The sequence below is a fragment of the Dipodomys ordii genome, unplaced genomic scaffold, assembly GCF_000151885.1.
Source record: "Dipodomys ordii isolate 6190 unplaced genomic scaffold, Dord_2.0 Scaffold214, whole genome shotgun sequence".
Taxonomy (NCBI): domain Eukaryota; kingdom Metazoa; phylum Chordata; class Mammalia; order Rodentia; family Heteromyidae; genus Dipodomys; species Dipodomys ordii.
The window spans coordinates 897062-911826 of NW_012267430.1; the positions used below are offsets into that span (position 1 = coordinate 897062).

Genomic DNA, 14765 nt, shown 5'->3' on the forward strand with positions numbered 1-14765 from the left:
CAACGCCACTTCCAGCTTTTTTCTTTTTGCTTATGTGGTGCTGAGGAATCAAACCCAGGGCCTCATGCATGCAAGGCAAGTGCTCAACCACTGAGCCACCTTCCCAGTCCATAACTGAACTTCTTGAGAATAGCAAAGACTTGCTTAGGGGTTACTATATTTGCCTGATTTAAGAAATAAGGTACTTGTAGCAGGACGCAGAAATTCCCATTTCTTGGTACCACTCCTTCCTTTGAGCCATTCCAAGTGTGTACCACAGGATGGGACATGAAAACACACCTGGCCATGATGGGTGGACCCAGTATAATTGAGCTACAGAAAACAAGCATCTCCAAACTTATGCAATTACATCTGCTTGTCTGTCTGCTGCAGAGCGGATGTCTTTGTGGTTATATCAAGAATCCACTAGGTTCTGTGAAAAATATCATTGGGGTCACAAAGCCTCCTTGGTGGGTTTCATATGATGTCTTGACTTTCCCACACATCCACCCATGGTCCTCTGTGCAAAAGAACTATCACCCCCCTGGCTGACACTTTGCTTAGCTGCTAGGTAGCTCACTTCCGGGAGACTGAAATGGAGCAATAATATTTTCAAGCAGTGCCCCCAAATCTAGTCACCGTCATATTCAGGGGCTTGATCCTAAAGATCCAGAGATCTGAAGATTTGGGTCTAGTCCTCTCCAGCCAGGCAAGGTACACCTTCATGTCTGTCTATCCCTCTTTATATTCTTTGGCCAGCAGGGTCATATGACACTCATCCAGCTGTGGGAGCAGTGACCAAGCCAGAAGGGACACTGCCATCTAAAGCAGAGCTAGCCATGTCGATGGCCTATCTGAACTTAGCTGCTGAACAGGGATTCCCCTAGCCACGTGGATAAAGGGAAGCAGTGTCTACACAGACAGAGATATAAACACGCATACATGTATATGCTAGCTTTTACAAACATTTTTCCTTCCCTACCTCCCTTGTCTTCCATTTGAAAAACATTACATATACTGGGGAAACTCCTCAATAACTTGTATCTACCACAGCCTTGCTACTATTGTAATAACATATAATGAGAAACTGCTTAAGTGTCCATTAAAGAGAGAACTAAGTTACAGAACATTCATTTAAAAGAATGGCCTAGATCTGCTTCTGTGAACATGAAAAGTTTTCCTTCTACTGCTAAAAAAGTTAAGTTGTAATATGTATGCATACACACACGCTGTAACCTTAATGTACAAACATCTGTTGGGCACAGATAATATCTAAGTGACATGTTCAATTATAACAGCCGTTTTCTCTCTGGAGAGTTGAGACAGGGGGCTTTCTCTAAATAATTTTTGTAGTGTCTGATATTTTTCAGGTATATATTACTCTTCCAATTTAAAATATGCTTTAAAAAGTATCTGTTGCCAGGCACTGGTGGCTCATGCCTGTAATCCTTGTTACTCAGCAGGCTGAGATCTGAGGATCACAGGTGGAAGCCAGACCAGGCAGGAAAGTCCATGAGACTCTAATCTCTAATTAACCATCAGAAAACCAGAAGTGGTGCTGTAGCTCAAAGTGGTAGAGCGCTAGCCTTGAACAATAAAGCTCTGGGATAGTTCCAAGGCCTTGAGTTCAAGACCCAAGACTGGCATACAAAATAAAATCTGTAAATATAAAACTTTCTATATTAGGAAAAATGTTTTGGGATGTTTTGAAAAAAGCAGGCATTAAAATCTAAGTTTGTTTTTTTTTTAAACACATCCAAGCCAGATATGGTTATATGTGTGTCTAATTCCAGCTAGCTACGGAGGAGGACCATAGTGGTAGGCCAGCTCAGACAAAAGCATGAGATCCTATCTGAAAAATGAACTAAAAATCAAAAGGACTGGGGATGTGGCTCAGTGGTAGATTGCTTGCTAAGCCAATAGAACTTAAGTTCAATCCCCAATTCCACTGGTGTGTGGAGGAAACCCATCCAACCCCGATTGTTTAAATTTAGACCCTACTGGTACAGTTCAGCAAACAAAATAGAGCTCATGTTGAGCTTTGACATGGGTGTAGAACAGAGACTGCCAGGTGGCTTGCCTTTTAGAGTAAAGCAGCAGCAGTATGATGTGTACCCACAGTGGCATTCTGAGTGGGAACTCTGAAGAAATGGAAGGGACGGCCGGGCGCTGGTGGCTCTCACCTATAATCCTAGCTACTCAGGAGGCTGAGATCTGAGGATCATGGTTCAAACCCAGCCTGGGCAGGAAAGTCCATGAGACTCTTATCTCCAATAAACCACTCAGAAAACTGGAAGTGGCACTGTGGCTCAAGTGGTAGAGTGCTTGCCTTGAGCTGAAGAGCTGAAGCCCTAAGTCTGACAAAAAAAAAAGAAAAAGAAATGGGAGGGAAGACAGTTCCACACTAAGGCTGAAAGGTTCAGAACGGCAATGGGCTGGAAGGGGGCACACAGGCCAGGGGCAGAAGAGGGTAGACTGCCTCCACCCAAGCATTTATCTAGGCCATAGATGCATCCTGTGAACATCCAGAGTAGAGCAGGGAGAGAAATGAGGTCCAAGTCAGACAGTCTGGGAGCTGGCCCCAGAGCTTATAGAGAATAACATGCCAGGTGGACAGCACCAAGGAGTAGAGTTGGGGAAACCAAGCTTCTAAGTCTGCAGCTGCAGGTGCTGTAGGGAAGACAGGAGCACAGGTCTGCGGGGAAGGCTCAGAGGAGCCAGCACCCTCCCAAGAGCTGGTGGATGAAGCCAAGAGGCTGAGTTCCAGGCAGCAATTTAGGTTATGGGGAAGCATATATGAGCTCCCCTTTATGAAAATGGCTGGAACATAGCTGATAGAGGGACTGGTATGGAGGCTGTTGCCATGGCACAGGAGCGGAAGGATGTGGTCAGTACAGGCAATGGTGCCTAACTCTCCACAGCTCTTGGCCCCTGAAAGTCCCCTCAGTGGAAGAGAAAATGTCTAGAATGCCCTGCCTCAGTTTCCATAGGAAAGCCCATTTTGAAGGCTGATTCGGCTTTCAATACCACTGCAGAGACAAAGACCCAGGGTGAAGACACACAACAGACATATTGAGTGAGGACAAAATAATGGACTCTCCCCTTCCTGTGAGGTCTGTCTGTCTGTCTCTGTCTCTGTCTCTCTGTCTCTCTCTGTCTCTCTCTCTCTCTGTCTCTGTCTCTCTCTGCTAGTACTTGCACTCAGGCTAGCATCCTACTACTTGGACCACAACTTCACTTTGGCTTTTTTTTGGTGATTAATGGGAGATAAGAATCTCAAAGACTTTCCTGCTCTGGCTGGCTTTGAAGCCAGATCCTCAGATCTCAGCATTACAGGCATTACAGGCATGAGCCACCAATGCTCAACTTCTTCCCTCGTTTTTTTTTTTTTTAGTGCCAGTCCTAGGGCTTGAACTCAGGACCTGGGTACTGTCCCAGAGCTGCTTTTGCTCAAAGCTAGCGCTCTATCACTGAAGCCATAGCTCCACTTCGAGATTTTTGGTAGTTTGTTGAAGGTAAGAGTCTCACCGGCTTTCCTGCCCAGACTAGCTTGGAACCGGCGCCCCACACTCCCGCATCTCTTGAAAGCTATCTGTCACTCTCACACAAGAGCCTTTCCAAAGGCCATTTTTCAGCGTCTTGTCTCAGCTGCTCTACCAGGCCCCATTCAAGTCTCCCAGGCCCCTCACTGGGCTGGACAGTGACAACCTCGAGAAAAGGAGGGTGACGATCCTGGGCGGGGGTGCAGGGGGAGCATGTGGTGACATCACATCCTTCAAATGCCTGCCGGAGCGCTCAGCCTCTCCCTCCCCACCCCCTCCACACCCCTCAGGACCCAGGATGCCTCTCCTCATCCCCAAGCCTCAATCGAAGCATCACAGCGCCATGGCATCCCAGGGGATCACCTGGCTTCTGTCCCTGGCTCTGCTGCTCTGTGAGTTCGAGACTCCCCCCCCCAGGGGGGGGGGAGGGAGGAGAGGGGACAGGCCGTGAGCTTGTGAGCGCGTCTTAACTTTGCAACCCGCACCTTCCAGATGCCGCGGTGGCTCAGCGGAGCCAGTTCCGAATGAAGCCGCAGACGCTGGTGGCAGAGCCGGGCAAGAAGATGGAGCTGTGCTGCGAGGTGGTGGTGAGCAGCCCGCCTGTCGGCTGCTCCTGGCTCTACCAGCCGCCCGGCCGAGGCGCCAGCCCCACCTTCCTCCTGTACCTCTCCTCTACCCGGACCACCCTGGCCGACCGGCTGGACCGGCGGTTCTCGGGGACGAAAAACAAGAACTCGTACACGCTGACCGTGAGCGAGTTCCGCCCGGAGGACCAAGGCTACTACTTCTGCTCGTTCCTGGACAGCGGCATGGTGTTCTTCAGCCCCTGGGTGCCCGTCTTCCTGCCAGGTGGGGCGCGGGGCGCGGCGGGACGGGGGGGTCGTCACGTCGGAACCCCTGGGCACCCACCCCGCTACGGCTCCCAGGTCCTGGATGAGCAGGGATTGGGCGAGGCTTTGCAGGCTCGGCGATCTGGGCTCCTTTTGGGGGTGCTTGTCCGGCCCCGGGGCAGGGTACCCCACGAACGCGCGCGAGCCCTGCGCGGGGTGCGCGGGGTGCGCGGGAGATGCGGGGGCGAAGCAGCGACCACGGCTGCGCCCCGCAGCCAAGCGGTCAGCGCGCATCCGGGGGTCACTTCTCCCCAAGAGGGGGCGCTGAGTGAGCAATTGGGGGTACTGCTGCATCCACACACACCCCAGCTTGACCGACCCCCCACCACCCTGTTGACCCCCGCAGTGATCACCACGACGCCAGCGCCCCGACCACCCACACCGGCGCCCCCGACATCGTCGCTCCCTGTGTCCCGGAGCCCCGAGATCTGCGGGCCCAGGGCAGGAGGAGGCACAGGTGAGGCGGGCGCGGGTCAGAGGCAGCCCTGACCGTCGAGGGTCCCTGGCGCAGGGGTCACCTCGATCGTAGACGACAGTGTGAAGGGTGGGGGCGCCCCCCTCCTCCCCGAGTTCAGGGAGGGAAGAAGGGCCTGGAACGGCCGGGAGGGACAGGACGGGCAGCCCCAGCCTCCCCTCAGTGCCGTCTGCCGTGTTGTCAGTGGACACGAGGTGGCTGGACTTCTCCTGTGATATCCGCATCTGGGTCTCCTTGGCCGGGTTGTGCGCGGTGCTTCTCCTGTCTCTGGTCGTCACCGTCATCTGTTACCACAGTGAGTCCATTCCCACGTGCTGCTTTCGCTCTGGGCCGAGATGGGAGTGTGTGTGTGTGTGTGTGTGGTCTGAGAGTGTGTGTGTGTGAGTGTGTGTGTGTGTGTGAGTGTGTGTGGTCTGAGCTGCATGCCCAGGCACAGTCCTCGTCTCTCCTGGAGATCGGAGCAAGGAGGAAAAGCTTGCCCGAGCCTTCCCCCGTTCCTCCCTCCCTCCTCCCCTCCCTCCCCTTCCCTCCCTCTCCCCCACTTCTCGCGAGGGAGGGGTTGGGAGCCTTGGCCCTAGCTCAGCTGGGCCTAGCACGGGACTAGCACTAGCACAGCGCCCGATGGATTGTGCAAAACCCAGCCAGGAAGCGGGCAGGGGAGGTTAGCTGGGCCCAACCCCAGACTGCTGTGAGGCGTGCAGTGACCCTGTCTCCACAATCGCTCCACGTCGATCGCATCAGCAAATCTGCAAAAGCCTCAGTACACCCAGGTCTGCCTTCCCCGTGGCGTTCTGTTTGTTTTTTGCTTTTCCAGTTTTTAAATAACTTTATAATTCCCTGACAGATTTAGTTTTGTGAATAAGAGAAAGAAAACCCCGAACACGGCATTTACACAATAATGATCAAGGCAAAGTTGAACAGAAGCGCAATGTTTCTGTGCTGTGAGCGGGTCAGCGACACGGACTCCACTGGTCATGCGCAGACAGAAGCTGGCAGTGGCTGCGTCTGCCTCCCAGGCCACCACCCTTCCCAACCCTTCTCCTCCCCCTCCCCCCCCCCCCCCCCCCCCCCCCCCCCCCCCCCCCCCCCCCGCTCACGCTCACCCAAAGGGACTCGAGCTACAAGGAGCCAACACCCTGTGGCCCCATGTTTTTTGTTGCTGTTGTTGTTTTTAATTGATACCTGAAGAGGCAGATGGAAAAGATGGTAAGATGACCCTACCTCTGCTCTCAAGAGTAAAGCTGATCATTTTTCTGGTGTTTCATTCCTGTACTCCTAGCATTAAGGCAGAAGGATCAGGAAATTGAGGCTAGCCTGGGGTACAGAGGGAAATCTTGCCTAAAAGAAATTAAGAAATAGCCAGGCCCTGGTGGCTCACACCTATAATCTCAGCTGTTCAGGAGGCTGAGATCCAAGGATCTTAGTTCAAAGCCAGCCGGGGCAGGAAGGTCTTGTGAGCCTGTCATCTCCAATTAACCACCAAAAAGACAGACGTGGGGCTGTGGTTCAAGTGGTAGAGCACTATCCTTAAACAAAAAGAGCTCAGGAACAGCACCCAGACCCTAAACTCAAGCTCTGGACTGGCACCCCACCCCCAAAAACTTACCCCAAAGATAGAAAAGAAATGATATTTGGAAACTATGAGAAGGACACTCATTTTTACCCTTCTCTTTTTCTTATCCAGGAAACAGAAGACGTGTGTGCAAATGTCCCAGGTGAGTCTTTCTAAGCTTGAGCCTGCTCATACTGGGCAGTTCTAGTCCTGACTACTCAGCAGTAGAGGATGGAAAACACTCTCAGAGAGATTATGGCAGTGGAAAGGGAAGCAGCTTGTCCTGGAACAAAGAGCGATAGAAGACTAGCAATGTGCCGGCAATTCTGAAAAAAGGGAGGCTGGTAGGGAGAGCAGTGTAACATCAGTAATTTCAGTCTGGTCTACCTCCCAGAATATCCATCTGAGATCTTCTTCAACTCATCCTAGTTCAAGTGTTTGAGGAGTCTTTTCTTTAAATTTTATTTATTTATTTAGTATAAGGATATACAGAAGGATTACAGTTACATAAGTCAGGTAACATTTCTTTTTGGACAATATCACCCCTTCCTTTGCTGTCTTCCACTTTTTCCTTCCCATCCCCACCTACAAGTTATATAATTCATGTTCAATATAGTGTCTAGTGGGTACTGCTGCTGCATTTGTTCACCCTTTGTCCCTCTCTTTCTGTGTCCCTCCCATGTTACCCTCTCAAAGACAGATAAATGAGCAAACAAGACAAAAAGAAAACAAAAACAGCAATAAAGAAAAAAAACATCTTATTTCAACATTTCCTGGAGTTCATTTCGATGAATATTATTTTATATGATCAGAGGCACATAGGCATTGCGTCTTTGCCTGTACAAGAGGCCTTAGTCTCCCCTCAGCTTCCATCTTAGGCTAGGGAACATCAACAGGCACTGCTCTACCCTGACAATCTCTCTTAATCCCGATAGCTACAGGAGATACCATGGTCTCAACTTATAGATCACAGCTTTGAGATTCATAAATCCACCTGTGGTGGTAGAGGTATCTCAGGTGGCTCACACTCTCAAAAACCAAACCATTTGATGAAAGCCTAAAATGTACCAGTTACTTGATTTATACAGTCAGCCCTGCAAATCCATCAGTTCTGCATTCACAAACCCAATCAATCTTGGATAGAGGACATTTTTAAAGAATATGTCTGTACTGAACATGTATAGACTTTTTCTTGTCATTATTCTCTAGACAGTATACTATATCCATGATTTGTACCTCATTGAAACCATATTAGCTATTATGTCATCTAGAAAGGATCTAAAGGGTTGAGAGGATGTGCAGATTATATGCAAATACAATGTCATTTTATGTAAGGGACTCCAAAGATTTGGGTATCCAAGGGTAAGGGAGTTCTGGAACTAGTCCCTCTGGGGTGTGAAGGGCAACTATATATATATATATATATATATATATATAATTTAATTAATTTCAAGTTTCATAATCCTTTTTACAGATGGGAAACCAAGGTTGAGGGCATTCAATGATTTGTCTAAGGCCATGATACAAGAAATAGCAGAGCTGCAATTTGTGTCTAAAGTTCAGTCACTTTTCTTGGTTGTGGAGCTAAGCTGGGCAGAAGGGGGTGAATGAATATTAAGGATAACCTGCTCTGTACCCCAATTCTTTTCAGTAGGTGAAAACATTTCAAATTTTGTACTTAGGGTTTTCATTTTATGCTACTTGTAAGAATTTAAATTCAGCATTTGGCACGTCATTATTTGAAACAATAAAAAATGTAATGAATGTTCAATGCACATGTTCTAAGTGAAACACCAAAAGCGTAAAGACTCTAACCTGCAACGATTCTTAGCCTTTTCTTTAATTGGAGTTGTGCACTTGGTTGCTCTTATAAGAAGATTCTTTAACTTTACTGAAAACGTTTTTCAGAAAAATTTGAAGTGAGTGACAAATCTTGCCCCCAAATACACAGCTACACAGGTTAAACACGAGGAATTTACACTCCTAGGTTAGTACACTCAATGATGATGGAGCTTTGGGGGATGAGGTGTGTCCACAGGACACACATGACAAATTAGCCCATGAGAAATCACTAAATCAACATGAACTTCCAGTACATATTTACTGGAAAAGGACTCTTAATTCAAGCAGTTCTCCTTGGCTGATGGTGATTGGCTCACACGTGTCTCTACTTCTCATCTTCCAGGGCTCTTCCAGGACTGAGAATCAGGGCAGCTGATGATTTAGATGATCAGCTTCATTATCTTACCACCCTGGGGACTTAGTCAAAAACTCTCGGAAGCCAGACTAACTGAGCTCAGATTCTGTCTCAGGCACCTGCTAATTTTATGATCTTGGGCAGGTTCTCTAACGTCTCCTGTCCAGTGTAGAATCCCTGAAATAGCTGTGTGGACTCTCAGAAAGATCATTCAGTGAAACACTTGTCAAGGCTGGTGCCCTAGGGATGTGTTCTCAAAGAGACTGAGGGGTTGGGAAATGAGTCAGGGATGAATGTTGCTTTGAAGGGGCTCTTGCTACAATAATGACCCCTTGCCTTCTTTTCAGGCCCCTCGTGAGACAAGGAGGCAAGCCCAGCCCTTCTGAGCGCTACATCTAACGTGGCACCAGGACTGTGCCATAGTCACTACATGACATCCAACTGAGACCTTTCCTTGCAAGAGAGCAACTTCTCTTTTAAGTTTTTCCAGTCTTCCTTCCTGTGCATTCATTCTGATTATTTTAGTGTGGGGCAGGTTGGGAAGAGTAACTTTATCTATTTACTTTGACACAAAACCAAACCACATGATGTCTACGGTGTACCGCAAGAGTCAAGTGCATGGCACACACACAATGTACAGAAAGCAGCACACCAGAGCTACCCTGAGAGCCACTTCACAGAATCATGCTGGTAGAGCCAAAGGTGATGTCAGGACCCATATGTTCAAAACCTCTTCCTCATGGTCTTACAGAAGATGCTGGAACCCAGCCTGGAAGTGGCTTGAACTCAGTAAGGGTGGGAGCCAGAGCTGGTAGACCCCTTCTCTGCCAACTTGTGGCTCTTTTCTCCACATCATTCAGGTCTCTCTTCCAGAGGACAGGGAGCCTGTGTCTCAAGGGAACAAGTATTTCTTCTGCACCTGTGATGTACTCAGTACTGGGCTCTAATGTAATAAAGAGAAGAGAACAACATCTACCTTTCAGAGTACTCTATGTTACTGAACAACAGCTGATCTTTTTATATTGAAATATGAAATTGCATAGACCACACAAATTCCTGCAGAAAAGTGAGAGGTGACTAAATCCTAGAAAAGAAACCCTTCCATCACTAAGGGAAAAATCCACTAAAATACCTAGGGAGTTAACATCCCTCTCCCAGCTCTTAACTGGCAGAAGGTGAAACTTAACGAGTATGATGTGAGCATTGGTAAAGGTGAACAAAAGGTCTTCCTCAATCTCTAAATGTGAGATTCCAGATTGGAACACGGTCCTGGGGTCACTGTTGATGTGTTACACTTTGTAATCACAGGCAGAATTACTGGAGAGCTGTCAGCACATTTCTTGATATCCTCTTGCTGTGAGCAAGAATGAGGCAGAACAGATTCCTGGGAGGCTGAGGGCCAAATCTGTTACCCCCCAAACCAATTTCCTCTTGTACACTATCATACAGTATGGGTACTTGATGAAGAAAATAACTTAAGGAAGTAAGAATCATTGGTAATTTTTTATTGTTATTATAAAGGTGATGTACAGAGGGGTTACAGTTACATGTCAGGTAACTGACATGTCACCTCTTCTCTTGTTTTCTACCAATTTTTCCCTCCCAACCCCCTTCCCCCACTGGTAGCTCTTAATTCATGGTTAATATTATACTGTGCTTTCTTTCTGATTATTTTCCATGCATATATGTAAAATATTTTAAACTAGAATTGTACTGTGCTTATATAAGTAGCTTTGATAAATAAACATTTATATCGTCCTTTTAATGGCTAAATGGTATTTTTTTTTTTTGGTTGGGCCTCATTTCCTTTATTACGTAGCGTTTGCTACGTTTTTTTTCTACAAAATGTTGCTAACATTTTGTACATTTTTTTTCTCTAAGGTCCTTTTAATCAGATCAGTTCCCACCTTTACCCTGGACTCACCATTATTTCATCAATCAAAATGGATTGGATTCTTTTATCCATCAGCTTCCTTCTCGTTGTTTGCTTAGAAACATGGAATGTCCTCTCATAATTCAAAATCTTCATTTTACTATTGAGGCAAAAATATACATGCCCAAAAAGCACACAAGGGGCTGGGACGGTGGCTCGGTGGTAGAGTGCTTTCCTCGCTTGCATGAGGCCCTGGGTTCAATTCCTCAGCACCACTTAAGCAGAAAAAGCCAGAAGTGGTGCTGTGGCTCAAGTGGTAGAGCGCTAGCTTTGAGCTAAAGAGCTGAGGGACAGCGTCCGGGCCCACAATTCAGGCCCTGTGAGGGCAGTGGGGAGTGAGGTATTGAAGTTCAGAACAGGATCCAGGATGTAAAGTTCCTGCAGAAGCAGAGCCTGGATGGATTCTGGTGCTTCTGGATTCCTTGGGAAGGAAGAGGAGCACCATCTCCTTGTGGGAAAAGCATGAAAACTATCTAGTCATAAGCAACAAGGCCAAAGAATGTAGGCCAAGAAAAGAACTAGAAAAAGGCTATCCTCTCATGAGCAGCATTTCTCTCCAACCTTTAGTTCCGATGCTAAGCAGCAGAGAGGCTCCACATGGAAGGCTCTGAAGAGGGTCAAATACTGTTTTGGTTGTTGTTGTTTTTATATATCTTCAACAAAAAAGATTTCACTTTATGGAAATGAACTCCAGGAAATTAATACAAGACATTTTCTCTTTGTTGCTGTTTGTTTTCTTCTTTTTTTCATCTTGTTTATCTGTCTTTGGGAGGGTAAGGGGGAGGCACAGAAATGGAGGGACAAAGGGTAAACAAATGGAACTCACTAGACACTAGGTTGAAAATGAACTATACAACTTGTGGGTGGGAATGGGAGGGAAAAACTAGGAGAGAGCAAAGGAAGGGGTGACATTGTCCAAAAAGAAATGTACTCACTATCTGACTTGTGAAACACTAAGCCTTCTATGCATCAATTTTATAACATTTTTTTTAAAATGACACCAGGTATGTTTCATTTTAATCAATTAACTGAATCAAGAAACACCTGAGAGATGTTTCTTAACACCATTTACAGGGCGTTTTTCAAATTGTTCTTCTCCTTTTCCACACATTAGGTACTCTCCTAAAAGCATCTTGGCTTTAAAAACATGATAGTTAATTTTTTTAACTGTATTTATTTTTTGTCTTGTCTTTTTTGGTACTGGGATTTGAACCCAGGACATTGCACTTGCTAGGCAAGGACTTTGCCACTGAGCTACATCCCAGCCTGTGGTGGTTAATTTTTAACAGCAGCATAGGCTTGTAGCCTCCTACTTGGGGGCAGAGGGTAGAAGATTATTTGAGCCCAGGAGTTCAAGGTCAGCCCAGGCAACATAGTAAGACCCCATTTGTCTTTTTTCCTTAAAGCTGACACTACCACTTTGAGCCATGCCTCTGGCTTTTTGCTAGATAAATGGAATAAGAGTCTCATGGATTTGTTTGCCTGGGCTGGATTCTAACCTCAATCCTCAGATCTCAGTCTCTTGAGCAGCTAAGATGGTAGGAATGAGTCTCCTTACTTAAGTAGAGCATAGCTCTGAATATGTCTGTGAGGGCACTTAAAGTGACAGACAATTAGATCCTGAGGACTCAGGCCTAACTGATGGTTTCATCCATTGATGGATTCAGTAGTCTATTCAGAGGTGACAAAACTTCTGCCTGTAAGAAAGGAGGTCACTGGAGGCAAGTCCTCCTGGCTCTGTCTTGCCCTGCCCCCTTCCTGTTATAGCTCTACTCTGCTTCCTGTCCACCATGAGGTAAACAGCCTCCTCCTGCACATTCTTCTGCCACTATAATGTCCTGCTTTATCAAAGACCCAGAAACATGAAGACAAGTGACTGTGGACGGAACACTCTGAAACCACGAGCTAAATCTTAAAACATTCTTTCAAGTCCTTTATCACTTGTGTATGAAAAGCAATACAACTTACAAACAAAATCGTTTAGAAATTTAAAGTATCAATATAAGAAAACGCATTTTTTAGAGATGGCCCATTGGGCCAGAGAAATAGGTGGGCTGTCTGTAGGCCATGCAGTTGAAGCATGCTAAAGGCAGGCTGTGAACTTAGGCTCAGGGCTCTTAGATGGTCAGATGCATCCATCCTGTTGGCTTCACACAAGTGGGAGGAGCACCCAAGTTTCACTCTGCTAGCCTTGGGCCCAAACTTTTATCTGCCAATTGCTATCCTGAAACACTGATTACTTTTTAGGCCTTGAAACACCACAAGGTGGAAATTTTGGTATTAACAGACAAGAATCCAGCCAGCCAGCCTCAATGTAGCTCATATAAAACTTATTTTCCCCCCTCCAGCTATGAATTTTGCCAAGTAGATCGGGGAGTTATTTCCCTTTTCACTAGCTTCTCCTTCCACCTACCTATGGGCAAATTCTTTTCTGCAGTTCCATCACCACTGGGGACAGCCTCCAAAGCAGGCTTCAAGTGGTTTTGTTTGTTTGAATACCAGAGGAAACTAAAGGTAACAGCAGCAGAGTGGTTGAATACCAACACAGTGGAATTTGCTTCCGGGCTCTACTGTTAACTGCATGGTCTCTGGGAAAGTGAGTTCATTTGATAACTCAGTTTCCCCATTTGTAAATTTTTTTCAAAGGAACATGTGTTTATGCAGATTTAATTTCTTACAGCAGCTCCTAGAACATGGGAAGCAAATCAATACATGCAATAGTTGTTAGTGATTATTTTTTATGTACTTTGAGTACAGCAACTTGTTTCCTCATCCCTGACCTCTCTCCTCTAAGACCTTGCTACAGATAAAGCTGCTACAATGTGTTAGCATATCCACCCCTATTTTGGCTGAAAGCCTCCATCCTAGGTCCTCTACCCTTTCCCCCAAATCAGGTGACCAGGCCAGGCTTGAATTGCCCACTCTCAGCTAAACTACACTACTTCTAGCCCCAAAATGCTGCTGCTGCAGTCAGGAAGTTCTGCCCCAGCCATATGCTAGTTCTAACATCTGGCTACAAGACTTGCCACTTTCCATTTCCCTGGCACTGTATAATTACATCCACTGCGTAAGGAGAGGCTGCTATACTCTATCCCAGGAGAGTTAGCCTATCTGCTTCCTGACAATAAACTTTGCTGTATGTGACTTGGTGTGTGTGGTTTTGGGTGCTAGTGCTTTCAATATATAACCATGGATGTCAGCACCCCCAGACACCTCTTCATATCTTTTTCACATATGTAGGCAAAGAGATGTTAGCCAGCCTCTTCGGTACTACCTGGGCCACTAGCTCCAAATGTGACTAGGAGAGATCCATATAGCTTCCACTAGGCAGGAAATAATCTACAATCTCAGATATTACAGCCTTAGGCCCAGCTCATCCCACCAAAAAACCCATGTCTGAGAGATGAGTGCTGTGGAGAAAGGCTTTTATTCAGTAGTCAAGTAATAGATGAGCTTTGTTCACCCATCAGTTTCGCTAGGATTATGGGGCTGCAGATCAAAGGTAAGCCAAGAAGGGGAGAAATATTCACATCATTCTCGAAATGGCCAGTGATATCCCAGGAATTGATACCACTTTTTTTCACGGTCTTTTCTGGTACAGTGTCAGGTAGGTTGTTAGCCTCTATAGGAGCAGAAGGGGGAAGACTATCCAAGTCTAGCTCAAGTTAACCCTGTAGTACATTATTTTTAGACATTTCTCTGATGATCAACATGCCTATGGGCAGAAGTGAGCAAAAACCAACCCGAAGATGAAAGGAGCAAAGGAGGCAGACAAGATGTGAAGACAGAGATTTCAAGGTTTCTCATCTCACTCTAGTTATCTAGTATCTGCAGGTCCAAGTGAAAAGCCAGTGTTTCCAAGAGAAATGGCCGTTAGGTACCTATTATGAGATACCCCTCCAGGGCAGATGTGTTGTCTACAGCAAAGCTAGTGGGAAGGTAATAATGTATTACATAGCAAAGTGACCACCCAAAATGTTTAAGCCAACTTGAACTAGCTAAGCTGGAAGGTTTAGATTTTTTTGGGGGGGGGTCCGGTCATGGGGCCTGAAATCTGGGCCTGGGCGCCGTCCCCCAGCTCTTCAGCTCAAGGCTAGCACTCTACCACTTGAGCCACAGCGTCACTTCCGGCTTTTTTCTTTTTGCTTATGTGGTGCTGAGGAATCGAACCCGGGGCCTCTTGCATGCAAGGCAAGC

The 14765-nt window shown here is 46.7% G+C and overlaps 1 protein-coding gene across 2 annotated transcripts in view; it reads left to right on the plus strand.

The window, feature by feature from the left end:
* Positions 1-10727, plus strand: part of Cd8a (CD8a molecule) — a 17145-nt gene extending 6418 nt beyond the window's left edge. The window contains exons 2-7 of one of the 2 annotated variants that reach the window (XM_013035525.1): positions 3812-3913; positions 4014-4370; positions 4758-4868; positions 5071-5181; positions 6571-6601; positions 8983-10400. In XM_013035525.1, coding sequence (XP_012890979.1) covers positions 3820-3913; positions 4014-4370; positions 4758-4868; positions 5071-5181; positions 6571-6601; positions 8983-9034 — 756 coding nt within the window. In that variant the 5' untranslated portion in view covers positions 3812-3819 and the 3' untranslated portion in view covers positions 9035-10400. Of the gene's footprint in view, positions 1-3795; positions 3914-4013; positions 4371-4757; positions 4869-5070; positions 5182-6570; positions 6602-8982; positions 10401-10516 lie in introns of those variants that run through there. The other variant, XM_013035526.1, reaches the window with a different exon arrangement.
* The last annotated feature ends 4038 nt before the right edge of the window (positions 10728-14765 follow it).